At 44.1% G+C, this 27453-nt stretch overlaps 1 protein-coding gene and 1 long non-coding RNA gene across 6 annotated transcripts in view; one reads left to right on the forward strand and one right to left on the reverse strand.

The window, feature by feature from the left end:
- Positions 1-4413: 4413 nt before the first annotated feature.
- Positions 4414-26603, reverse strand: LOC148891989 (macrophage mannose receptor 1-like). Of its 2 annotated transcripts, XM_089007375.1 has the most exons (23): positions 26415-26603; positions 25299-25366; positions 23668-23772; positions 20952-21737; positions 12648-12917; positions 9798-9943; positions 9034-9146; positions 8641-8771; positions 8126-8352; positions 7945-8048; positions 7751-7869; positions 7551-7686; positions 7027-7109; positions 6723-6842; positions 6545-6646; positions 6311-6469; positions 6053-6132; positions 5830-5941; positions 5707-5751; positions 5471-5638; positions 5234-5344; positions 5044-5154; positions 4414-4982 (listed from the first exon to the last, which is right to left on the reverse strand). In XM_089007375.1, exons 5-23 carry the CDS (start codon positions 12721-12723, stop codon positions 4912-4914), a joined length of 2214 nt encoding a protein of 737 aa, XP_088863501.1. In that variant the 5' UTR covers positions 12724-12917; positions 20952-21737; positions 23668-23772; positions 25299-25366; positions 26415-26603; the 3' UTR covers positions 4414-4911. The 2 variants fall into 2 exon arrangements, with proteins under 2 accessions (XP_088863501.1, XP_088863502.1); XM_089007376.1 differs by lacking the exon at positions 25299-25366 and having other exon boundaries at positions 21655-21737.
- Positions 26604-26661: 58 nt separating this feature from the next.
- The window catches only part of LOC148891990 (uncharacterized), a 38964-nt gene continuing 38172 nt past the window's right edge, over positions 26662-27453 (forward strand). For 3 of the 4 annotated variants that reach the window (XR_016116347.1, XR_016116348.1, XR_016116349.1), the window contains exon 1: positions 26662-26752. This is a non-coding gene — a long non-coding RNA (uncharacterized LOC148891990). The remainder of the gene's footprint in view (positions 26753-27453) is intronic. The other variant, XR_016116350.1, reaches the window with a different exon arrangement.

The raw sequence follows: 27453 nt of genomic DNA on the forward strand, positions 1-27453 counted from the left end.
CACAAGGGGTTTGTACACAGGCTGGAGATAAACCATATTGTGGTCTGCTCTTCCGAGAGGGGGGAGGGGGGAGGGATTGTATGCATTGTTTTGTCATATTGTCTCTATGCTGTCATATTATTTGTTATTTAGTTTTTTTTTTGTTCTTTTGACTTCAAGACGGCGCCGCGAGAGTGGCTGCCTTTCCAGCAGCTCATGTATTTCGTTTTTCTACTTTCATTCCTTTCATCACTTTGCTGCTGTGAAATGTAAATTTCTCCACTGTGAGACTAATAAAGGCATATCCAATCCAATCCAATCCTTGGCGTTTGAATAAAATAGGTCCAATATGTTATTGTCTCTGGTGGCACAAGTTACATACTGTGTGAATGTTGGGAGGGAGAATTTCAGGGAAATGTGATTGAAGTCCCCTGAGATGATAAACAAGGCGTTGGGGGACTGGGTTTGCAGCTTGTTTACAACAGATATGAGGGCATCGGAGGCAGCGCCGCCATTTGCCGTAGGGGGAATGTACGTCGTCACGGCTATGACGTGTGAGAATTCCCGTGGCAGGTAATGCGGCCGGAGGCTAACGGCTAGCAGCTCGATGTCCCGAGTGCAAAGTTTTTCCTTCACCGTGATGTGCCCAGGATTGCACCATTTGTCATTCACAAATACAGCAATCCCCCCTCCGTTCTGCTTACCGCTGCCTTCATTTCTGTCCGCTCGTACGAGTTGGAAGCCCTCCAACTCTGCGTGGGCGTCCGGAGTGATTGCCGAAAGCCATGTCTCCGTGACGAGTAGCAAGCTGGCTTCCCGGTGCTCCCTCTGATGTCGCGTTAGCGCCGCCAGCTCGTCCATTTTATTCGGGAGCGATCTCACATTCCGTGAAGAACGTGTCGGTATTTCCTCGTTCTTTTGCGCCGATCTTTCCCGGCCCGACATCCTCGTTTCCTCCTCTTCAATTCATCGGGGATGTCTGGTGCGGCGGCCGCTAGTCCGCTATTAGCCCGCCACGCTAGTAGCTGGTCTCGACTGTAAACAATGGGATTCCGCGTGCGCGTGGATTCCCCGTTCACAGGAGCGATGAAAAAGTAAAAAATAACGGCGATGAGCAAAAGAAAAGATGCCCATCTCCTCTCCGTAGGTTTATGGAACGAGATTAGGCAAAACAAAAACGGAAAAGTAAAGAAGTGAAAAAGTAGACAAGAAAGGGAAAGAACTGCTGTGGAGGCAGCCACACAGGGGGGCGCCATCTTGCAAGCTATCGACGGGATTCATAGTGTCGGCGAAGATTGTATTCTTTGAATATCTCCTCTTGACAGATGAGACAAACAGCCTTTTCTTTGCATTGAACAAAAAAATAATCATTTGTCCACTGCAGGCTAAATACCCTGCATTCTGAATCAATATTTCTCTTACCTAACCTTTTCGCCATTATTCGCCAAACTGAGCGCCCCTCCACTTCCTCATATGCCACTTTCTTGTGTCGCGTCGCATTGTGAACGACTCCCTTAGCGTTCTATTGTGTGCAGGCGTGTTTGTTTTGTTCAATCACGATTATAAACAACATACATTGATTACATTGATTAAAATAGGAACAAATACTGATCGAAAACCGACGTTTGACTTGTAAAAAATATTTTTTTTCTGGAGGCCAAAAAGTAAAAAAATCTGATAGCATAGCACTGGTATTTTTCAGGGGGCCGGGCCAAATGTGCTGATGGGCCGGACACGGCCCGCGGGCCGTAGTTTGAGTACCACTGGTATACGCAATTCCGACCGAAAAATAAGTCTGTATACGGCGTATACCGGGGTATACCCTCGACTACACCTCTGCCGCTAAGAAGAACTACAATGGCGGACACATTTCGTCCTCGGTGGAAGCGTTTCAGAGCAACACACCCGTTGTTGTAATTTCACAAAACTTCCACAGGCAGAATCAAGTGCCTGCTCATGCATTTGGGTGAATTCCAGTCAGTGAATGGGAGTTTTCACACGACTGTATTTTAGGTGGCTTTTCAAATTCCCACCAGACACGTATTTCGCGGGTTTCCCAAGAGTATTTTCTCTTATTTTATTGGCGGTCAGTGCTGGAGACAGTGCGACTGAAGAAAAGACAGCAAGCGGAGCTGGAGCTTAGCAGAGATGAAGATGTTGAGGTTTTATTTGGGAGTGTTGTGTGACTTGCACACTGCAAGAATCCAAATTAGGGCGCGGAAAATCCTACTGGACCCTTCGCACCCTGCCCACCACCTTTTCCAGCTACTCCCCTACCGATCCATGCGCACCAAATCCAGCAAACATTTAAATCGCTTCTTCCCCCAAGAGTAGCCCAAATTGAACTGTATAGTACCTCTTTGCAATTTTTTTGATGATGATACTAGTGCAGCGTGTTCGACCGGAAACAAATTCCTTGTGTGTTCTACATACTTGGCAATATAGGGCAATATAGGGAGACGTCCACCGCCGCTGAGTCCACATGTTGCATTTCCACGTTCTACCTTTCTGTTGAGTGTTTCAATTTTCTCTGATGTGGGCTCATTTGACAGCAGTCTTCTGCCTTATGTAACTGTTGGTTGCGCCGATAGCTCTTTACAATAGCGAACGGAGACTAACGATACATTGTAGCCGGGTGTATATTGTGTGATGTTTGACTCCTCGAATCACCATTACACAGCTGCCTAATATAAAACTAAAATCATCATGTCAAAGTATAATGAAAAGAAATGAATGTAAGTATCATGATAAATGAATCTAGGTGTAGTGATGAGAAATGATTGTGAATGACTTGCATTTATGAGAATGAGAATCAGAAAACCTTTATATGGGCCATTCTGTGTTTGCATTTGCAGGTTTATGACCTACTTCAGTGCTCGTCTACCAAACAAAAAACAACCTTGTGTTCAAACTCAATCAACAATAAATAACGAGAGTGAGTTGAGTTGTATCGGTGTGGTCTCCCTGGGATCCCTTTCGGTGGGAAAACGTGGCAACATAAATTGACCGTCATAAACCGCCGCTCACTGGTGCAGCAGCAGCTTGCTGACCTTGGAGACACAGCCAACCCAGCCAGCCCTGGCCGACCTCACACTCCAGTGACTGACTGGAGCCGACCTGGAACTGCTGGATAAGCCTAGCCCCAAACAAACAACTGTACCACCCGGAACAGTGGTCTGTAACTGGGTTTCAGACCCCAAAGCCAAATCCAATCAATTATTAATCTTCTGAAATTCCCGTTGATCTAGGGCAAAGGAGCCAATTGCACCAATAAAGTGGAACAAAGCCCCTCAACAAGGACCGCACTTGTCAAACAGTTGGCTCCCCATTCAACAGAAACAGAATTGAGATGGATGACTTGGAAAAACTCAAGAGTGCACGGTCAAAAGCACAGGCCTCATTCACCAGAAAAGGCAATGCTCTGACTACTTATGTGGCGGCTGGATTCCTGGATCCAAGTGATGGTCCAAATGAATGGCGGAGCTTCAAGATGGACTTCTCTAAAGTTGTTGATTCCGGGCTTGAGTATGCCAACGCCCTAAGAGAATCAGACGATGAAACGGTCAGAGTGTCTGCAGTGGAAGTCGACAGGCTGACCGCTGAGTGCGAGGCAAAGTTCCTTGAGGTGAAACGAGCCACCCAAGAAGCCTTTTGGAATGGCTATGGCAATGACATGTTCTCTGCCCAGTCTAAAATCGCTGAGTCTGCAATTACGCAGCAACCAATCAAGGACCGCAGGCTGAGGAATAGGCCTAGACAAAGAGGTCACCGAACTCAGTGACATGCTGGTAGAATGGAAGGAGTTGATTCCTGCCTCTAAGGTAGTGGATCTAAGAATTTGCTACCGACCACTGACAAGCTGGAAGAAGAGGAAAAGAAGGATCCAAGTGGTGCAACACTAGCCTCCAGCATCAGAGTGGGAATGTCCAGCACAGACACCCATTCCTAGTATCGGCCCTATATATATATATCGATGATATATATCTTACTGGTATATATATATATATATATATATATATATATATATCCCTAATGTCCAGACATGGCGGCGCCGGACACAACTATGATAGTTCCCTACTGTCAGGTTGGGGGGAGCAGAGGACCAATCCCTGCAGTCCCTCAGATTGTTCCTACATTCCTGACTAAATTCCCACGCAATCTGCGGGTCCCGCTCGGGTCAAATTTTTGCCTTTTTTCTCATTCCATTTGGCAGTTTCTCAGACGGCGTTCGAGCCTGGGCCCCCGCGGCTTTTTGCGAGTCATATATGTCAAATCCACCATTTAAAAAAGCATTTTCCTTTTAAGTGGTGGCAGTTGGCTTTCATTGTGATCGTTTGGTTGGATTTTTAATAATCACGAGTAACCATTCATGTTAATAGTAAGTGCAATGCACACCAATGATTCAGACAATGGCTGTTTGACACACAAATTTACTTGATCAGAAAGGCGGTAGGTACCAAGACTATGGTGCGACATCAAGGCTTGAGTCCCCCAAAACAATGCTTATCTTTTATCAATTTGTTTCCACAAAAATCTCTGTATCAAGGCTAACAGGTAACTTCAGTATCAAGGACGCACTTGGTTGACTCAAAATTCTACTGTATATAAGATACAAGATACAAGACAGAGTAAATATGGCATTAGACACACTTCATTGCATGATTAATATTGAGAAACTGGTTTACTAAAAATTCTACTGTATATAAGATAGATTATACAAGAGACTAAATATAGCATTAGACACACTTCACTGCTTGATTAATATTGAGAAAAATCAAAAGACAGTGGCCAAGACTTCACCAGGTCAAAAATAAGGAGTAATAATCTGGCAGAAGACACACTTCATTGCATGATTTACATAAAATATGATTGAGAAAGACCAAAAGACCGTGGCCGAGGCTTCACCAGGTCAAATTATAATTCAATAAGTCTTCAGTTATTCTTGCCTGTCCCTCCCAGTTGTGGACCAGTCTTTTGTCCGAGGAGCGTCGACGACATATGTGCTGAAAATGAAACGAGATTGTAGCTACATGTATTTGCAACGATGGGAACGTTGCATTTTACCTCTTTGCTTGCAGATGTACCCTCTCTTGTTAGCACAGTTATCGTTAGTCCAGTAGCCGTTGTTAGTTGCGATGGAAAGACAGTTGTCTTGCTTGTAGTCATTTGGCTTTCCTGTAAGGAAATAAAGATCTTTAAGCACTCCGTTTCGTAACATTGTCACCTAAAAATATGACAGCACGTTGAAATGCACCTGCACTCCAGTGTTTGTATCCGAAAGGGGAGCCGTCAGTCCACGCCCAGTCATCTCCATGGCGGCCACCCGTCCACAGGGAGATCCCAGTTGGGCTCGACTTAATCTCACCTAACAGGGGAATGTCATTTAGGATTCCGCCGGGATACAAAAACATGCAAACTGGGAACCAGAAAGCAAGGCAGTTGGGAATGGAACCCAGAACTTTCTAGCAGACACACGAAATGCTTGCTGTACCTTGAATGAAAGCCTGTGCGTAGGGGTCGGTGATGCTGACCAAGTCTCCACCATGTTCGAGGCAGTCTTTTCGCGCATCATCCCAGGGCCTCGCCGCCAGGTAACGGATCAGGTAGCAAAAGTCACCAAAGGGATCCTCCATCCACCAGCCGCATTTTTGATTCCAACCTGCAACAAAAAGGCTTCTTGACCACCAATTGCTTGGTGGAAGGACGAGCAGTGTTTGCGAAATCCACCTGGTCCTGATGTTGGTAGCTGGATAAGCTGCCCCTGAGCCTTGGCTGCAACAATGGCAGAATTGTGAAATATCAGAGAGCGTATTACAAAACATGCAAAGAAAGGGTGAAGACGTTTTGGACCTTTTTTGCAGATGAAACCATATCTGGCTGTGCAGTCGAGGCAAAGGATTTGACCCGAAGGCTTCATGACAGCGCAGTTCCCGGCCTTCGGGTCTTCCCACTGGATAAATCCCTGTGCATCCCAGTTGCAATGTTGTTGACTTTTAATTGTATGATTATTTGATGATGATAATGAGTTTTCTGAGATTCTTTCAACAAAACTACCTGTAAGCGTTTCACTTACTTGAGTTGTTCCGTCAGTGAACTGGTTGTTCTCAATGTCATTGAGTCCCACCCACAGAGGTGACGCGTCGCTTACTTTGGCTTCAGAATGAAAAAAAGGGTGTTACATTTTGTTCTGGGACTTTTTCTTCCTTTCACAACTTTGCTGCTGTGAATTGTGAATTTCTGCGCTGCGAGATGAAGGTTGCTCTCATGTAATCTCATCTAATCCAATGATGTACATTGCAACGAATCCCTGAGTGACAGTCTCAATGCTCACCCTTCAAGAAGTTCACCTCGTTCTGCGTCTGAAAGCTGACGAGGTGACCTTGATCTGCCACGCAATAAGCCTCTGCATCCTTCCATGATTGTGTCCAACCATCTTGGAATTGGTAGCAAAAATTGCCATTGGGAAGATAGTCGGGGTCGCAGTAGGAAGCTAAGTGGAGAAATATCGATCAGAAAATCTTGAAGCTATCAAGATTGTTGTAGGAGGAGCATCTGTGAGACTCACTTGGTGCTGGAGTCTCTTTGGGGTTTTGACTTCCTGTCTTCTCACAAATGTAACCGTGCCTCGAGGAGCAGCCCATGGTTTCCCATTTTCCTTCATCGTTTCCTTTTGGCGTCAACAGCAGAGACGTGTTGGCTTTTGTCATTGAATTTGGTCAACGTTTGGTGAACGAGAACGTTACCTGTGAAGATGAATCCGCAGTTCACTTTATTTGCAGCGTTTTTGTGCCATCCGGTTCCGTAGTTTGTGTAGTCAACGGGGGTTTTGTCCACCCACTGGAATGTCCCATTTTCTCCCCCGTCTGGAACGATCGAACACAAATGCATCAAAATTTTTAAAGCTCTATTCGTTCCAAAAACTGAAAGGAGGCCATTTTGCTGGGCAAATAGCTTACGGCACCTTGCCAGCTATTTGGATACGCCTTTTGAAGGCGTTTGCAATCTATTATCCAAAAATAGACAGATGAGGAAAAGTAAATCGTGTACCTGATAAACCAATCCACATCCCCAAGACATTATTTTGTCGAAAGTCACAAAGTTTGCCAGTAATGAAGGATTGTTCAGATTGGCTGCAAGAAAAAATGACAGTTAAAATCAGAACAAATGAGGAACCTCAACGTTCTCTGCCGAGGCCCATTCCACCAGTCTCTGGGGACACCCTGAATAGATCACCAGCCAATTGCAGGGCACACCGAGACAAACAACCATTGGCTCTCATTTTCAATGTTCAATCAGCCCAATCAGCCTGCCGTGCATGTTTTTTCAATGAGGGAGGACACCCTGGTGGGCCCGGGGGGGAATGGAGTTGGGTTTTAACTCACAGCCTCGCACTGTGAAGTGGCTAACCCCTCGACGACCGGGCCGTCCACATTCAAAGTTGCCAAGGTTAAAAGATGACTGCCGGAAGTCTCCACCCAACCGACACCCACTAAGTATTATTGTTGCGTACCAAAAGAAGAGTATGAACAACAACATTTGTTCCGTTCGAACCCCCAAGGTGCCCAGTGTACCTGTTGATGACGAGCGGGTGAGCCCCCTCATTGGAGCATCTGGCGGAGGCATCGGACCAGCTTAGGAGCTGGTCAGTGTTGCTTCCCAGTAAGTAGCAGCTTCTGGAAAATCCCAGCCATCCGTCAGGACAGATGGCTGAGACGGACATGATGAGTGCGCGTTTCTGTGTAATGTGCTGTTAAATGACGGCGCCGCTTACTGTCCAGTGGCCGTTTGCATATGTACGGACGCTTGGGAAGGCATGGCTGTGACCTCCACTTGCCAAACCTCTCGGACAGACTGTTGACGACAGTCGTGCAGGAGCCCACTTTGCCCGTGCTGTTCGGAGAAAGAGGAAAGCGGCTCGGACGTATTCGGCGAAGCAGGCATGAGGCAGCAATGAGATCTTCTTACATTGAGGGTTCACCTTGTACCCAGTTGGTGTAGTTGAGCGACAGGGCGTCAGACCAGCTCGTATTGTTCCCCTCTCGGAGCTGACACGAGGTCTGATTGCATTCCTGCGGAAGAACCATCCTGCTCTCCATCCACTACCCTGTACAACTGCCACGGTTGCTAGCGAGCCATTTTGTCTTACCAGATTGGAGAGTCCGATCCAGGTGTCGATCCGGTAAGGAGTCAACATTTTGGTCACGTACCAATCCTCCCGATCAGAGGCGATGGAGACCAGGTCACCGCCCTCTAGGACGCAGTCATCACGGGCCATGGACCAGCTCTTTGGGGTTTCCCACTTCAGCTTGTAGCAGTGGGAGCTGTACTCGTTCCATCCATTCCTCAGATCACACCGTTGCACCGTTGAATTGGCTGAGGGAAAACATTGCGGGTTGTGTGCGGATAAGCGGTGGCAGTTCAGTCGCCAAAAAAGGCCTTTTGATGCCACTCAAAAAAAACGACAAAAAGCACTGGGCTTCCTTTACAACCGTCATTTTCAAATTTGTTCTTGAAAATCAGTCATGCTAATCAAAGGAAGGTTTCGCAGTAAAATGGAGAATTGGGAGAGGCCTGTCCTCTGAATAGTCACTGATTATTGTCACGCCGCAGCTGGATTCCAACAAAATGCAACAAAAAAGAAACAATGGTGGATGGACTCACGGTTGGTTCGCTCGCAGATGTATCTTAACCCCTTGGAGCAGTCAAGATCATTCAAGGCTGGACTCGAGTGTCGTAGGTGACCACAATCCTCATTGTTATTCCAGTTGTCAGGCTGACCTTCTCCCCATTTCCTGATGAAAAAAAATATATATTTTCAAGTTTGTATTTTTCATTCACGGTTGGCAGCTGTGAAAAACTGTTTTGCAACCCATTGCCACATGGCAGGTGCTACCCAATCACTGGTCCACCCGACTTCCCCGATTTTGGACTGTTGCAGGTGGTCTCGGTCCCCATGAGCCGCGAAAAACGAGGGAGGATTGTTGTATTGCTCCACTCAAGCACCCAGGCAGACATGGCAAGCTTGCAATGACGTTACAGAAGGAAATGACATACATTATTTGTGGGTTTACAGGACTGCCGTCCAGCCAAAGCCACACGCCCTCCGTGATTCCATCTGTCAGGCCAAGCCAGACATGTTGGTCTCCCATTTGAGTCTCCAGCCACTCCTACAAGATATGGTACATGAACATAAACACACAACATACGACTGAGCGGCAGAGGTGATGAAGCCGCACGCTTGTTTAACTGGTGCTCCATAAAATCAAAGTATTTGGCGGGAAAAAAAATCTGGTGAAATGACGAGACAATGCATCTGTGTCAGCTCCCAGTCATACGGGAATTGGTCCATTGATGACAAGGTTTCTTCGGCATTCAATTGTGCTTCTTTGAAGGTTGGGGGGAGCAGCGGACTACTCCCTGAAGCTAATCTGATGATTGCCACTTTCAGGCCAATCATCAGATTAGCTTCAGGGAGTAGTCCACTGCTCCCACCTTGGAGCAGGGACCTCCTATCAGAGCACAGGTCTGGCACCGCCACCTGTCCATTAGGGATATATATATATATATATATATATACACGAGGTCTGATTGCATTCCTGCGGAAGAACCATCCTGCTCTCCATCCACGACCCTGTACAACTGCCACAGTTGCTAGCGAGCCATTTTAGTTCACTGACGAAGCTTTTCGGATGAGGAGCCAAACGTCCGACACCTTCAAAGAAGTACAGATGATTGCAGAAGAAACTTTTTTTCATCGAGAAGACAATCCAGTAACAAAATGGTCGATATGTTTACAGTTGGCTGATATGGCGCCTCACCCATTGGTCAATGTCCTGTATGATCGCCAAGTTGCTGTTTATTGATAAACAGAAGGTGTGAGCGTCATACCACGACAGTTTGTCCTCGGAGAAGTAGTAACATTTGTTCTTGAACGATTGCCAGCCTGTTTGGCACTGACATTGTCCTAGAAAAACACAAATACAGGTCGTGGATGTCTAAATTAAACAATGACACATTTCAGAAGACAGCGCGTGAAATGATTACCTCCTCCCCTACGTTGCTTAAAAAAAGAAAAGAAATGACCCAAAAAAAGAATGTTCCTTGAATGCAAAACAAAAAATTCAGGTAGTTACGGTCTTTGGAAATGTGACCAAAGACGCCTCACTTGAGTTTCATAGCGTATGAGGGGAGGGGGGGATGCTGGAGCAATTGCAGTACCTCCGGCGACCGCCAGGGGAAACGCCCCACCTCGCACTACCTCTGGTGGCCGCCAGGTGAAGCTGTTGAACTTGTGACTGATGCACAGTGCGGTGATGTTTCACATCTTTGAAACGCACCCGCTGATTTCAACGCCTCACAATTAATTCCAGATCATCTTCAACATTTGCATATTCATGATGACATCACTAAGGATCCGAATCGTGTTTTGGAAGGGTTGGGGGGAATCTAAAACGTTTCTTTCATCTTAAACAATGACACATTTCAGAAGACAGCCCCGAAAATGAGTAATAATAATAATAAAATACCTTTTTATAAAATTCATTTTATTTCAAGCGCCTTTCAAAGCTCTCAAGGACACTTGAGTCAGACAAGCATAGACACACTCATAAAAATACCTTTATAAATAGAAACAAGAAATAAAGCTACACAGAAAACGACACCCTTCACATTGCTTAAAAAAAGAAGAAGAAGAAAGATTGAGCCAAAAAAGAATGTTCCTTGAATGCAAAACAAAAAATTCAGGTAGTTACGGTCTTTGGAAATGTGACCAAAGACGCCTCACTTGAATTTCATAGGGTGTCAAGGGAGGCGGGGGGATGCTGGAGCAATTGCAGTACCTCCGGCGACCGCCAGGGGAAACGCCCCACCTCGCACTACCTCTGGTGGCCGCCAGGTGAAGCTGTTGAACTTGTGACTGATGCACAGTGCGGTGATGTTTCACATCTTTGAAACGCACCCGCTGATTCCAACGCCTCACAATTAATTCCAGATCATCTTCAACATTTGCATATTCATGATGACATCACTAAGGATCCGAATCGTGTTTTGGAAGGGTTGGGGGGAATCTAAAACGTTTCTTTCATCTTAAACAATGACACATTTCAGAAGACAGCCCCGAAAATGAGTAATAATAATAATAAAATACCTTTTTATAAAATTCATTTTATTTCAAGCGCCTTTCAAAGCCCTCAAGGACACTTGAGTCAGACAAGCATAGACACACTCATAAAAATACCTTTATAAATAGAAACAAGAAATAAAGCTACACAGAAAACGACACCCTTCACATTGCTTAAAAAAAGAAGAAGAAGAAAGATTGAGCCAAAAAAGAATGTTCCTTGAATGCAAAACAAAAAATTCAGGTAGTTACGGTCTTTGGAAATGTGACCAAAGACGCCTCACTTGAATTTCATAGGGTGTCAAGGGAGGCGGGGGGATGCTGGAGCAATTGCAGTACCTCCGGCGACCGCCAGGGGAAACGCCCCACCTCGCACTACCTCTGGTGGCCGCCAGGTGAAGCTGTTGAACTTGTGACTGATGCACAGTGCGGTGATGTTTCACATCTTTGAAACGCACCCGCTGATTCCAACGCCTCACAATTAATTCCAGATCATCTTCAACATTTGCATATTCATGATGACATCACTAAGGATCCGAATCGTGTTTTGGAAGGGTTGGGGGGAATCTAAAACGTTTCTTTCATCTTAAACAATGACACATTTCAGAAGACAGCCCCGAAAATGAGTAATAATAATAATAAAATACCTTTTTATAAAATTCATTTTATTTCAAGCGCCTTTCAAAGCTCTCAAGGACACTTGAGTCAGACAAGCATAGACACACTCATAAAAATACCTATATAAATAGAAACAAGAAATAAAGCTACACAGAAAACGACACCCTTCACATTGCTTAAAAAAAGAAGAAGAAGAAAGATTGAGCCAAAAAAGAATCTTCCTTGAATGCAAAACCAATTTTTAGGAAAACACATTGAATTTTTCGGCGGCGGTGGGCAAGATTTGCCAAGAAGGCAGGCAACAGATGGCGGTCTGGTGTGTCGTTCGCGCACGAAGCGGCTCGTTGAGGTGATCGACTGGAGACGGCTCCTATTTGGGAGCCGCCCAGAGCAGCCGACTGCTCCCGCTCACTTCAAGTCGCACGTCAAAATCCGTGGTCGAAATCACGCACGCACGCACGCAATAAACCACGTCCATTTCAAATATACATACATTGGTTAGAATAATAATAATACAAAGTATACTATCATACTAATACTAATATAATAATACTGATAATAATAATACTATAATACTAATCATACTATGATAATAATTAGTAAAACCTTTATTCGTCCCACAATGGGGAAATTTGCAATAATAATAATAATACATTCCATTGATAAGCGCCTTTCACAACTATATATTTTTTGCATTTACAAGTTCTTGTAGATTGTACATTCATTATTTTTGGTAGTAAATTAATTTGGATTGGAGTGATTTTTCTTATTTTTTTCAGCAACGAGTTAGTTTTTGCTTTTTTTTGTCATCTTCCACTTGGCTTGGTTTCAAATTGCTGTCAAATTCCGACAAGTGTCCCCATTGTGGGAGTACTAAAGGCTTTGTGATTCTGATTCTGATTCTTCATCAAGATAAAGGGAAGAATCTCACCGATTGCCAGCAGGGTAGCAACGCCGCAGAGTATCAGCACAAGCCGTCCGAGGGCTTTGTTCTTCTTCTTCTTCATCTTTGACCTCGAGGGAAAAAAAGACTTCTTGTCTCAAATGTGACAACAAGCAACTACTCAGGAGTTGCGCGCCTCCTCGGTCAATTATACCCAGGAGGTGCGACACTTGTGCGAGACATCCAATTTGCTTTGTAAGAGAGGGCGTGGCTTTATGATGACCCCCGGCGCGTCATGACGACTCATGACTCGCTCCTCTGTGAGAAAGAAAAAAAACAATCATCATAAAGCCCCACGTGGACTCGAATTGTAAAGATCACATGCAGCCACCCTCTATACTATAGTCATAACACTTGTGTCAGTAAATGACGTCTGCTTTCTTTCTATATTCTTCCACCTGACACGATGTACAATTCATCTGATGAAGCATTTTGGCACAGTTTTCACATGCACATCTTCATTGCGCATCTATAAAACGTTGTTTTTATCATTTGCCCCCCCTAATGTCCGCTGCTGTAGATTGGACATGTTTAGTTACATCAATCGGGAGACTTTGGTCGTGGCGCGACTCCAATCACGGGAGCCTTACAAAAGGTGTCATTTAGAAGTCAATAAAAGACACGTCCTATACTTTCAAATCTGTTTCAAATGCCATTCGGGGTTTGGAGTTGAAACGGCTATTTGATTGATTTCTCATTTTATGGCTCTGTGTATTGTTCCTTAATGGTAAAGTGTCGTGTTTAATGTATCCTGATTAAACGTGCTTTCATTCTTGATACATTGAATGAGTCCAAAAAGAAAAGTCTTTTCTTTTGTTTTTTTTTCCCCCACATGTTCCACGTCGTGACTGGAACGTGCTGGACGCTCAACTCTTTGTACTTGCATGAAAAATACCGCCATCGTCATCGTGATGCGTCAAATACTCTCATCGTCATCATCGCAATACCTTTCAAAACTCTCCATGCGGCACACTTTCAGTCAAGGGAAACGGGTTTCTTTTTCTTCAAATGACGCCTCGTGGTTTGTCGGACTGCGTGAACTTGAAGGCGTGACATCAATCAACAAATATTTCACCTGTTATGCCCCCCCCGAGCAAATGCCCACGCGAGAAAAAAAAACAAAAAACAATAACGTTCATATAAGGTGATATTTCTTGACTTATCTTTTCCAATTCAAGTCACCGATTTTTATTTCTTTTTCTTCTTCTTTTTGAGAGACAAATATTTGTCGACTGTCTTTTTTTTACAGGCTGACATGATGTCGGGTTGTGGTTTTTCCTCATTGGAATTTGTCCTTCGCTCGTGCGCTTCCTTTTTTTGTCCATGCAGACAACTTTCTTTTGCAGCCTCTGAGGGGGAGTATCGAGAGTCAGAATGTTCTGGAAATTAAAGAAAAAGTGACGACAGGCCGCTCGTCTTTGGGCTTGCTTCATGCACGCATCAACAAAAGAGAGGAAAAAACAACAACAAATGATACTGTGCTGTTATGAACCAAAAGATTTCTCTGCTAAGTGTATACTTGATTGAATACCAGGGAATATATACTCGCTATACCGCAGGGGTCTCAAGAAAGAATGTTTTGCGGCCCGCCTTGATGTGAAAGATGAATGTTAGTGCGGCCCGCTTGATTGAGACGAATGAAACTTGAACAAGTCGGAAAGAGAAGCCATGTTTACGACACTTCATGTTCAAGATTTTCTGGATGTGAAGAAAGTTAAAGAACTGTGAATACAGACATTTGAACCTTTATGAAAATAATGTGTTTTTTTCAGTCGTCTGTATCTGCCTTATTATCATGATCATTATTTTATTTATTGATTACTGGTTAATTTATTTTTTTTATTCATTTTTTCATTTATTCCTTTTTTGTGTGTTAAAAATAAAGATTTTGAGAACATTGGAATGTTTTATCTATGCTTTTCTTGTGGAAATCCTGATGCGGCCCAGCCTCACCCACACTCTGCCTCCAGCGGCCCCCATCTAAATTCAGCTTGAGACCCCTGCTATACAGGGTGCAGATCAAGGTCAAAATGACGAATAAACAAGGTTACCATCCATCCACTGTTGCTTTGTTCCAAGCACTATCCAAGGCACTGCATGCTGCCTTCAACTTGCAATTTGAACTACTCCTCTGCAAACGGATTGGCCAGACAACAGTGTGCTCTTTATGTTTTGATACATTGTTTCCTTTTTCCCCCTCATTGAGGGGGGGGGGGGTATCGAGGGTCAGGGTGTTCTGCATAGAAAACAACAAAAAAGTGACGTCAGGCCGCTCGTGCACTGCTTTGACTCAGTTTCTACAATATTTTCTTCATGCAATACTTTGTTTTTTTCTTTCATTCTAATCGAATTAGTGAGTGTAATGGCCAAGTTAACATGCACTCAGCAGATTGAATTTGATTGAAAACATGGTCACACAATCAAGGCAGAAAAAGGTTGACTGAATTGCAAGATGCACTTTGTGTTGGCACAGAAAAAAAGGGACCGCTGTAGTTTCCCCACCATGCAGTGTCGATTCGGTCCGGAGATAACCAACAATTTCCCATTTAGAAGTTTGTTTGAAATGGACACAAAACACCAACATGCACGTTCACATCCATTGGAGTGAGGAAGGAGGTCAGATGCCACTTTTGCTGATTTGGGCCAGAGATTACAAAGAATTTCCCACTTGGAAGTTTTTTGAAAAATGGATACAACATACGTGTTCACAGTGGATAGGAGGTCAGATGGCGCTTTTCAGAGGCTTTTGACTTCAAAATAAAGGATCAGATCTGGACCAGAGTGGCCTAGTTGAATAGCTGAGGTGCTCCTGTCCACCCGCGGCCCCTCCCTCCCCCGGTGCTGACTTGGTCCAGAGATTACAAAGAATTTCCCACTTGGAAGTTTTTTTTTTAATGGACGACATGTCAGCATACATGCACTCAACTATGAAATGTGTTTTTTGTTCTTTTAATCATCAAGTGTCCTTGGGTGCCTACCAAAGGCGCTTGGAGATCAAACGTATTATTATTGTTATGATCAGAATCAAGCCTTTGATCGTCCCACAGTGGGACACATAATTACCCGGATACATCCCGAGGCTCGTGTCAGGAAGGGCATCGGACGTCACAGCTTGGTCAAAACAAACATGCCAATCAAAGCTCTCAAGATGGAGGACACTGATTGGCTAAAGAAGCAGAAGATTGATGTCATGCCTTCAGCTTGACGCACGCAGTCTGCCGACAAAGCACCATGCAGGTGTCATTTGGAAACAATGTACTCTGTTGCAGTATTTCCACATGGATACATTTACAAGCTTGGTGTTTGCGCTCAACATGTAGCTTGTAGCACATTTCGCCACGACGGCACTGATCCACCGGTGAAAAAGAGGCTTTGCTTCTCTCCTCTCTCATCTACAACTGCTTCATGTCATTCGCCATTTGACGTGTAGTACATGGGGGAAAGGCGCTAAGATTGCACTACTCTCCATGCTTTGTTTTTTTTTGATGTTCCCGTTGTGTTTAATATTCTGCTTTGTGTTGACTGTAATGTCACACACAAATAAACATGGAGAGTTGTGCAATCTGAACGATTTCCGCCGTGAACCCTACGCGACCAACACTTCATGACATGGAGCAGTTGAGGATGAACGAGGAGAGAATCAAAGCCTTCTTTTCACCGGTGGATGAGAGCCGTCAATGTGCACATCTGCTACAGGCTAACTTTTCCAATCAATGGTAAAGCCTTCGCATCCATCCATCCATGGATGAAAAGAGGTCTACAGTCAAAGCTGAGTTTTCAAACGTCTTGCTTCTCATCCAATTGGGTTTTGCACCCAAAATGGCGTGGTTTTTTCCCCTGCAAAGGTCAGGGAATGCTGTGAAAGGTTAGTGTGCCCTGTGATTGGTGAGAAACTGGTCCAAAGACGTCTCCTGCCGACTGCGCAAAGACAGCGGGGATAGGGGCCAACACGCCCCATGGAAGACAGATAGAGAGGTTTTTATGTTGAAAACAAAGCATATGGTACTTGATGTCGTATTTTACACATGACCTCGGGTTAGCATTATGCTGTCAAAGTTAAAAAGTGCTTTGAAAAGTCGCCCTGGAACGGATTAAAAAAAAAATGACATGGATTATAATGGAAAGTGCCGTTTCAGTTTTTGAACCAATCCATTTTCAAACAGGTTTTTGGAAAGAATGTGTGACGTTTGGCTGCATTTGCAAACGTGACTTGGGTCCTATTTTCTTTGGCGGGCAGGCTTGGAGGTGCTTCGGCACGACATCTCGCGGAGGTCGCTTCCACCTCTTTTTATTTTATCTTTTTTTTTTTTTTTTGCGTGAGCGGATTGCAGGCGATGCAGACGGACACGTGGCGAGAATTGAGGCACTTTATTCCATGCAAGTGTCAATCAAATTGAGAGTGCCTCAACTGGAAGGTAGAAGGTCCAGTGTTGTCACGGATTGAAGAGCATCTTTGTGCTCCATCGCGAACATTAGCATCATGGACTTTGACATTCTTTGCCATTCAGTTGTGAAGGATGAGGATGAGCTGGCGCGGGAGAAAAACATGGCGCCGCCAGCGCAATTGAGATGGTCGAATCGGGCTGAGGTTGTTCGGGCGCTCTGCCTGTAGCCCTTTGCCTTTGCCTTCCGGCAGCCTCCAGCCAAAGGTCATCATAGAGCGCCGCCGGGTCCTTGTGAGGCGGCCGGCCCCTTTGCTCTTTGCGCCTTCATGTCATCGATGGAAAAGGCATCATCAGAGATGAGCCGGTCGTCATGGCGCCGTGCATCCTTTGGTGAACATCTGTTTTGAAACACGCGCGCACAACCCTTTCCATTTTGCCTGCTGTACATTGCAACATTGGAACATTGGAGTGACCTTTATTGACCTTCCAGGAGTCTCACTGTGGAGAAATGGACATTTCACAGCAGCAACGCGATGAAAGGGAGAGGAAAGGAAAGGAAAGGAAAGGAAGAAGTCGAAGAAACAAAATACAGGAGCTGCCATCTTCAAGTCGAAAGACCAAATAAACTCCAGTGGATCAGGGACGTCGTGGAGGAATGTGCACGTCTGCTAGAAGCTAAAGGTTGAAAGCAAACACCAAGTTGTCGTGTCCACTGACCAAAAGAGACCAAAAGTCTCCCATCTCCTGTCCAACGGTGATCCGCTTCGATTCCAAGCCGCAGACTGTCCCAACAGCAGCAACCTTTCCGCCGAATGACGCAGGGCTGTGAAAATGCTGCCCACGATGCTCCTCATCCCAAAAGCTTTGTCCGCAAACTAAAGCTGTGCTGGTAGCTCTGGCCTTAGCAACCAGCACAACCATAGTTTGCTGCCGAAGCTCTTCGGGTGAGGAGCCAAACGTCCGACACCTTCCAAAAAGTACAGATGTTGGCTGAAGAAACCTTTTCACCGATTCCTCCGAATCAAAAACAGTGCTGGCTGGCCTCTTGGTAGTGGCGAAATGGCGCAACCATTCCTGCTTGAAGTGGCCGCTTTGCCTCATGGAGTTCTTTTGGCCCCGACAGAAACCAGCAAAGATGCCAAAGGAAGCAGCTAGCGACCCAAAGACCCGAGGCTTCCTATACACTTTTTTTTCACTTTATTTTCTTGCAGGCCCAACAAAATGTTGCCGTTTGACTCTCCCTGTGCGTGTGCGTGTACATCAATCTTGATGTCCTTTTGATGGAGCGAGACAGTTAGTTAGTTAGTTAGTTAGTTAGCTAGCTGGCTCTCTATTAGCTCTCTGGCTATCTTTAGTTATCTATACAGCTAGATCGCTATCTATTTGCTAATAGATAGCGTTAGCTGGCTATCTATTGCTATCTGTTAGCTCACTGGCTGGCTATTAGCTAGATTTCTATCTATTTGAGTTATTTTGCGTTGAGTGAACACAGGCGCATGTGTCTGCCGCTGCTCACCCAAACTGATCCAGCGACTTTGTGAGTTTTGAAAGGCGCTTACAAATGAAATGTATTATTATTATCATTATCATTATTCTTCTTTTTCTTCTTCTAACTATATATGTGTCAGGATTGTGGCAATCTGCGCCAATCGTCATGGACTTGCGGGGGTGCTGGCGCACGCCGCGGAGTTGCAAAGTTGCTCCAGTAGCTGTCAAAATGCGTCAATGAGGCGAGGGCGCCGCCCACATGCATCCCCGCAAGCAAGCGAGCAAGCGAGCGAGCAAGCAAGCAAGCAAGCAAGCAAGCATCCCCGCTCACATTCACATCTCGGCACTATTGGGAGTGATCAATCAGCCAGCCGTGCATGTTTGTGGAATCCTGAAAAGTGGAATCGTGTACATGGACAACAGTCAGGCAGGCCCGTGGGGACATCGCAAACTCCACACTGGGAGCTCAGAGCTGGAATTGAACCCGCTACCTCTGCACTGTGAGGCCAACGCGCTCACGTGGCGCCTCAACACGTTTCATCACTTCCAATGATTTGGCCATCCCTACTCCACATCAGGCTTATGTTTCCAGACCATTCCACCTTTGAGCAGATCAAGAAGAGACAGAATACAAGTGATCCTATTTCAAAGTTTCACGCTTAGTTGGCGGAATACAAGGCCCGCAATGGAAGCGCGGAAAATCTGGGGTCAATCTGAGGTGAACAGACGCAGACTGTTCAACTGTCATCCTCATGTAGAAGATCTGGCCTTGGACTAAATGTGATGTATCATTCAAAATAACTTTGTGATAATATTCATCATGTGAAGATGAATATGAATAGTTTTCAGTTCCTCCCGATTGGTAAAAAGCCAGCCAAACCATTAGAATAAAAATCAACTTGCCGAGTGCAGATGCAAGGTTACTGCTAGCTAGCCTGCACACGGCTCATTAGCTTCCACGCTTGCTTTCGGCTGGCTCTCTCAGAAGTATATTGATGCTAACGTTTGCATGGGCTTGTCATAGTAGCACTGATATTCGACTGTTTGGTCCATGCTATTGTTTGATTGCAAATGACAATGTATCAAATGAGAAGCTGTTCTCTCCGCAAAGTCCAATCAACCTGATTATTTTTTACTCGTCCGCTTATTCAAAAGGGGGCGTCGACCTGTTTCGACATCAAACGGCACCGAAATCAAAATGACGTGGATTCTAATGGAAAGTGCCGTTTCAGGTTTTCAAACAATCCATTGTCGCAAAGATGCTAATGTGCGTGACATACAGCACAGATGAAATGACGGTCGGTCGGTCCTCTCGGAACCGGCGTGCCAGGCACTTCTTGGATCTTCGTTCAAAAGTGAGTGTCAATGTCAACTCAGTCAGCTTTCTTGTCAAATGAGCTCACAGCAGATGAAAGGGCGGACGGCGCTCTCTCTCCAATGTGTTCAAAGCACAAGCAAGCGTTCGTCATCGCAAGCGCAATTGACATCGTTGAATCGGAACTGGTGCTTCAGAAACGACATGAACAGTCATCGCTAACTGAAAACCATCCACTGAAACACGCCCTCATCATTCAAAGGGAAAGTGACATCATCAATCCAAAATATGAATGGATGAAAGAAAAGCCCAACAGGAAGGCGTCAGAAGAAAAAGGATGTGTTTGGCATCGGCAGGCCTACAGGCACATCAAGATGGCGGCCGCGCGGCCATAAATAAATAAGGTAAATAAGGTAAGGTCATAAATAAGCTACAACAAGATACATCAATAAGGTAAGGCTAGTTGAAAATGATGTTTTCTGGGGACCTGGGAACGGATTATTGGCATTTTAATGGTTTCCTATGGGAATCGACACTTTTCACCTTACACACACTTTCTGGGAAGCAATTAAGTTGGTAAGCCAAGCTATCACTATACTGTAGAATTTTCAACAGAAGGAGCTTTCAAGGAGGAAAGGATGGATTATTTGGAAAGAAGCCCTCCCTTCAAGCAAACAGCAGCAAAGCGGAAAGGCTGTCAAACCAGGCGCCAACAAGACATCAGAGAAAACAAAACAGAATGGAAAAAAAAGCACACTCATAGATGACGTACAAAAAAAAGGAGGACGGGAAAGGTTTACACGCAGTAACATCGGGAAAAAACCAGAGTGGAAACGCTTCTCTTGACAAAATGCAAGCTGTAGTTGATCACGGCCCAAAACGATCCACTTGACGGAATACATTTGGAGATGTCCTCGCTTGTCTTCAAGCTCCATCTTCAAAACCTCAGATGGACAACAAGAAGGCTTTCCCACGGCGACAGTCTGACCTTTGGACCAATCGCACGCCTTTCGCGCAACTTTGCATTTTCTGGATCAATTCAATCTTTGTCGGCGCTGGCGGCCATTTTGTCGCGCTCGACGACGGCGGCGGCGGCAAACTCACGGGAAGTTTTGCTGAAAGTGCGAAACGAAGCCGCTGCGGCGTCCGCACGGGAAGTGCGCCGTCTTGCGGCAACTTTTCACGTAACAGCCCACGCAGGCGCCCTTCTTCTTGCACGCCTGCAAGACGCGCCCGCCGTCAGTCGCCGTCAACATGGCCGCCGCCGCTGGTTCCACTCAACCTGGAAGTGTCATGATCTGGTTGGCGACCAACGGGGGGCGCTGTCGGCCCCGCCTGCACCTGCACAGGTGCTGGTCGTCCCGATCAGATTGGCGACCAGCGGGTAGCGACGTCAGCCCTGCCGGCAGCCTCGCAGGTGCTGGTCGTTATAATCAATGACACTTAAAAGGACACCTGGCACGATCATCCGGTGCCGATTCATTGTTTGTTTGCTGCTTGGTTGCAGCATGCATCGTGTACGTGTTTGTTTAACCTTGGCGGGCTTTTACTTTTGGTCTTCTTTTGCTACTTTGTATTTTTTTCAATTCAGATCATTTTGATGTTTTACATTTTGTTCCTGCTGACTTTATTTTAATACAATTTGTCAAACAACCTCCTGCTCCCTCCTGCCTGCTTTTTGGGATCCGAACCCGCCATCACCACCTCGCAAACCGTGACAGGAAGTAACTCATATAGATAGAAAGCTCGCTAGCTAGCTCGCTCATAGATACAGTAATAATAGATAGAAGACCAAGTCCAAGCTGACCAGGCAGAAGATGTCGCCCCGCACGGTGATTTTGTCCCCAAACAAGGCCGGGTCGTCCTCGCATCTTCGGCACAGGACCCAGCCTGGGGGCGGGGCATAAAAAGACAACAAATCATCATCATAATAATACATTTCATTTATAAGCGCCTTGCAAAACTGTCACGGCCACTTTACAGTCACAGGATCAGTCTTTCTGCAGCCACCTGCGCCTGCGTTCACTACACCCAGAAGTAACTCAAATAGATAGAAAGCTAGCCAGCTAGCCAATCGATAGCTAATAGATAGACAGCCAGATGCACCATATAGCTAAGAGCTAGATAGCTACATATCCAGCAAGACGTACTAACAGATAGCTAACAGATAGCAAATATGAAATCCATGTCGTTTGTGCAATTTTTTGTTTGCACTTTTAAATGATCCTGCGGGCCTGATCAAACCTCCTTGGGGGCAAGTTCCAGCCCGTGGGCCCTATGTTTGACACTCATGCTTTCATAATCATCATCATCATCATCATATTGCCCAATCCAAAAGAGGGAACAAATTATCATGAAATACAGTGATACCTCAGCTCACGAACCTAATTGGTTCCCACAAAGTGTGTGTCAGGAAAAATGATCTTCCAAATATTAATTTCCCATAGGAAACCATTCAAATGAGAATAATCCGTGCCTGCCCAGGTCCCCTTTAAACCTCATTTTCTACTAAATAAGCCTTAAAACAACACAAAAGAAATCTTATTTCAGATATATTACATGTGCTAATGGATTGTAATGAAAAAACTAAACTGTACTATATAATAAAGTGGTTGTATTTACCTTTGTCCATTTTACGCAGACGCAGATTTTTTTTCGAATCTTAAAAAATGCCGCAAATGGCAGCAACAGCCACGACGGTAGAGGACTGTGTCACAACAACAGCGGGTCACAGAGAGCAGCATACAGCAGTCAGTAGATTTACTTGTGTTATTTTTTTCATGTATTCATCCATTTTGAGACACTACTCCCCTCTAAATGCACAAAACTGAACATTGGTTCAGTAATAATAAATTCCATCTGAACATCATCTATAATTTAGGAATGAACTATAGCTGGCTATCTAGCGAGCTATCGAGCAGTCTAGCTAGCTCGCTAGATATTTGTTATCTATTCGCTGGCTTGCTGGATATCTATCTATTTGCTGGCTAGATAGCTTTCTATCTACAGTATTTGAGTTATTCCGGGTTGAGTGAACGCTAGCGCGTGTGGCTGCCGCTGCTGACCCACTGAAAAATTTATCCTGTGACTGTAAAGTGACCTTGACAGTTTTGAAAGGCACTTAGAAATGAAATGTATTATTATTATTGTTATTACACGCATACATACATGACCATTATGATACGTATACATGTTCTCTACTGCCCCCCAGTGGTCATAATCTGTCATAGAAAATGGCTGAATTTCACACAATGACCAAGTCAATTATTTTGTGATGAAATGTAATAATAATAATAATAACGGTGATAATGATAATAATGATGATAATGATAATAAAAATAATAATCCATTTCATTTCTAAGCGCCTTTCAAAACTCTCAAGGACCCTTTACAGTCACAGGACATTTTCTTGTGCAGGTGAGCAGCGGCAGCCACACGCGCCAGCGCTCACTCCTCCCGGAAAGAGATGCATGGCCATTTCATGGCAAGATGAAAGCATTGTCATCAAAGGGTGAGTCTAGTTTTGCGTTGTTTGAATGTTGCAGTGCCCATGAGCATTTTGTGTTTGGGAGCCTTTTAGCTTTACGTTCATCGAGTTGCGGCCGTCTGCTTTGGTGTTCTTCCGTTGAAAATTAGTCCGCCAGCCATTATGGCGCTCCGAGTGTGTCCCGAAAAGTAGTTTGTATGCCAAGGTGATATTCTCACGAATGTAACGTTCATAAGTTCGTTAGCTAAAGCGTTGATAAGCCGAGGTATCACAAAAAACAAAACAAAAGTCCACTGGGATACTTTGCGCTTTCTTGCCTGTGGCCATACTCACGTTGGCCGGAGAGCGCTTCTTGCGAGCGCCTGATTTTCTTCTTCATGCTGCTCTACTCGGAGGGGTCAGAGGTCACACATTGGTTGGAAAAACACAAGTCTGATCCTGGAGACCAAAAACAACCAAAACACACTCAGATCAGAAGAATCCGTTTCATTCACAAGCGCCTTTCAAAAATCTCAAGGTCACTTTTCAGTCACAGGAGATGTTTTTTTTTTTTTTTTTTGTGAGTAGCGGCAGCCACATGCGCCGGCGTTCGCTCAACCCAGAAGTAACTCAAATAGATAGAAAGCTAGCTAGCTAATAGATAGTCAATAGCCAGCTATACAGCTAGCTATATAACTAATAGATAGCCAGCCAGTTAATAATAATAATAATACATTTAATTTACAAGCGCCTTTCTGAACACTCAAGGACACTTTACAACAAAGACAACACACAAAACAGTAAAATCATGCATAAAACAAGAAATAATAAAAACAGCAGAATAAATTAGACCATGAAAGCAAGTTTAAACAGGTGGGTTTTCAGGTGAGATTTGAAAGTAGGAAGGGAGTCAATGTTGCGGATGTTAGGTGGAAGTGAGTTCCATAGTTTAGGTGCGGAGCGGCTGAAAGCTCTGTACCCCATCGTTGTGAGACGGTCAGAGGGCGTGTAGAGGTGGAGGGAGGAAGAGGATCTGAGGGCCCGAGAAGGAACGGAGATTTGAATTAGGTCAGACAGATAGGGGGGGGCAAGGTTATGGATGGCTTTAAATGTAAACAGAAGTATCTTGAATTCAATACGGAGTTTAACAGGGAGCCAGTGGAGCTGTTGGAGGACAGGAGTGATGTGGTGAAAGGAGGGAGGGGGTTCTAGTGATGATTCGGCCTGAGGAATTTTGGACTAGTTGGAGTTTATGGAGACATTTTTGATTGACCCTGAAAAGAAGTGAATTACAATAATCGATACGGGAGGTGACGAGACTGTGGACGAGGATAGCAGTGGTGTGAGGGGTGAGAGAGGGACGGAGACGATTGATATTGCGGAGGTGAAAATATGCAGACCGGGTTATGTTATTTATATGGTTAGCTGATAGATCACAAATAGATAGCTAATAGAAAGCTAATAGATAGCCAATAGATAGCGAGCTAGACAGCTAATAGCTGAGCTACACAACTAGCTACATAACTAATAGTTAGCCACCCATATAGCTAGCTAGCCGGCCAGTTAGCTCATAGATAGCAAATAGGTAGCTAATAGATAGCAAATAGATAGCCAGCTAAATGAACTATATATTAATGAATATATGAAAAAAAACAAAAAAACACTTATGGAGAAACACAAGTATTTGTTAGTTCCTGTTTTCCAAATAGGAGGCACAACAATAATAATAATAAATAATAATAATAATAATAATACAGTAAAGTCTCGTTATATCGATATTCAAGGGAGTCCGAAAAAAATATCGATATAACCGGGACTATCGATATATCCGACCCTGTTTGCGTGTAATGTTCTCTGTGCGTGCATAGAAATAGTATCGATATAACCGGGACTATCGATATATCCGATATCGATATAACGAGACTTTACTGTAATAATAAAAAAACATTTCATTTCCAAGCGCCTTTGAAAATTCTCAAGGACACTTTCCAGTCATGGGATTTTCCTTGTTTGGAGCTGTTTGTCAATCCCAATTGAGGTTTAGCGTCATTGGCTGCAAAAATGAAGAAGAATAAAACAACCTTCAAACTAAATAGTCATTAAAACTTCGCTCAATTTGTGCTTGGTCAATGTGACAGCGCCCTGATTTGAAGGCCACGCAATCAAGATGTATTGCCTTGTATGATTGGTCCAAATTTGAACAGCCGCACCAGCGCAAAAGCCCCATTGACAGTCATTTCGAACCCGTGTCAATTGGAGAAAAATAGCACATCAATGTGACGTTCATCAAAGAACACAATTAAAGTCAGCTTTGCAACCAAAATGGGGCCTGAAATCTGCTTGCAAAAGAATACATTGCAATTTGACATTGTGCCACTATATTCAGTAGTCAAATACAATACAATACAATACATCTTGAGTCATATAGCGCTTTCACAACCGCTGCAACAATAAATAAGTCAATAAAATAAAATAGAAATAAATAAATACATATGTAAATATGTGAATGAATTGGAGATTAAATAATATGGGAATGAATACATACATAAAACAAATATGGACTGTATGTAAATATGTGAATAAATAATGAGAATAAATAAAATATTTAATAAATACTACATGAATATTACATAAATCTAAGAGAAATATTCAATGAATCTAAAATACATTATAAATAAATAAATACCATAAATACATATTAAATCCATCTGTAAATATCTGAATACATAAATAGGCAAATAAATACAGGTAGGTGAATAAATAAACATGTAAATATGTGGATAAATAGAATAAATAAGTGAATGAATAAATAAATACGTAAACAAATATTGACTGTATGTAAACATGTGAATAAATAGGCGAAGAAATAATGTGAAGAAAGAAAGAAATAATAGATGATCAATCAAGAGCTTCCTTCTGCTCTCATTCCTCCGACACAACAAGACCACTCCTTCAAACTAACTCAGTGCAAAGCGGCGACAAAAGTCAAGAACGAACGTGGAATATTCATTTTTAAAAACAAAAACTAGACAAAATGCACCATTGGAGACGAAAACGCGACTTGGGAGCGCGAAACATGCCCAACAAATCAAAGTAGTCACCGTCACGGCATCCAACGTTCCTTCGAACGGGAGTAAAAGTGAAAAAGCTTCATTCTCCGAAAGTGTCCGTCGGTGGGCGGAAGAACTGCAAGTGGACCTCCTTGAAAGCTCAGGGCGCTAGTTGCAACTTTGCCCTCATTTTGGAAGTCGTTTGATTGTCTTTACCGGTCTTGCTGATTTCGCTTCGGAGAGCCGACTCGTTTAAATTGGCGCTCTTTCAAAATAAGAACGCGTCATTTCCGCTTCCGCAGCTTCGCCTTGTGGGCGGTGTTTCTCGTACACTACTTCGCTAGCGCCACCTCTTTCTGTTCAATATATTGGCCATATTTCCAATAAAGGTACGTACAGTACTTGACAAATAATCTCTTCGTCCGGCCGCCGCCCACCAGGGTTTTACGCGACATTTTGTCCTGCGTGTTTGACGTGTTTTATTGTGAAACGAATAAAATAGGAAATACATTTCAACTTCCTCTCTGAGGAAAACGAACCATAACAAATAATTGAACGGCTTATAGTACGTAACTTGGCAATGTTTGCAGGACAGCAAAAATAAACATTTTGGAACTTTCCGATGGTAAATAATTACAATGATCTGAAAACGAGTACTTGTCGCGTTGTCGCGAAAGTTCACCATCGGATGACGCCATATCGTCTCAAATAAAAGACGTCGTGCGCGTAACAGCCACCAAAGCATCGGGAACCTTCTCGACGCTTTTTTTTTTAAATTCAAATCGCATGCAAACATACGAGGTAATAGAAACAAAAAAAAAAATAAACAAACAACACTGCAAACAAAACACAACAAAAGTAGCCAAAACCATTTGGTTCTGAATAGCTCGTGGAGCTTCTAGAAGTAAATCAGAGGTGTCCTCTCAACAGATCTTTCTGCATACTTAACATTTTGTAAACAGTTGGCAACATATATTAGGTGACATAGTCGCGTAAGAGACAGTAACATACATTAGGTGACATCGTCGCGTAAGAGACCGTACCTGATCGCACAGGAAATAAGAGTTATTGACAGATAATCATTATACAA

This window comes from Hippocampus bargibanti, linkage group LG11, assembly GCF_051943395.1.
Source record: "Hippocampus bargibanti isolate YZ-2025 linkage group LG11, ASM5194339v1, whole genome shotgun sequence".
Lineage (NCBI taxonomy): Eukaryota > Metazoa > Chordata > Actinopteri > Syngnathiformes > Syngnathidae > Hippocampus > Hippocampus bargibanti.

Excerpts from the sequence above, each read along its gene's own strand:
- LOC148891989 (XM_089007376.1), bottom strand. The coding sequence starts at position 12,723 with ATGAAGAAGAAGAAGAACAAAGCCCTCGGACGGCTTGTGCTGATACTC. Across the intron at positions 9,147-9,797 it reads TACAGGACATTGACCAATGG|GAGTGGCTGGAGACTCAAAT; the intron begins GTGAGGCGCCAT and ends CATATCTTGTAG. Across the intron at positions 5,639-5,706 it reads GCTACCAACATCAGGACCAG|GTTGGAATCAAAAATGCGGC; the intron begins GTGGATTTCGCA and ends TTTTTGTTGCAG.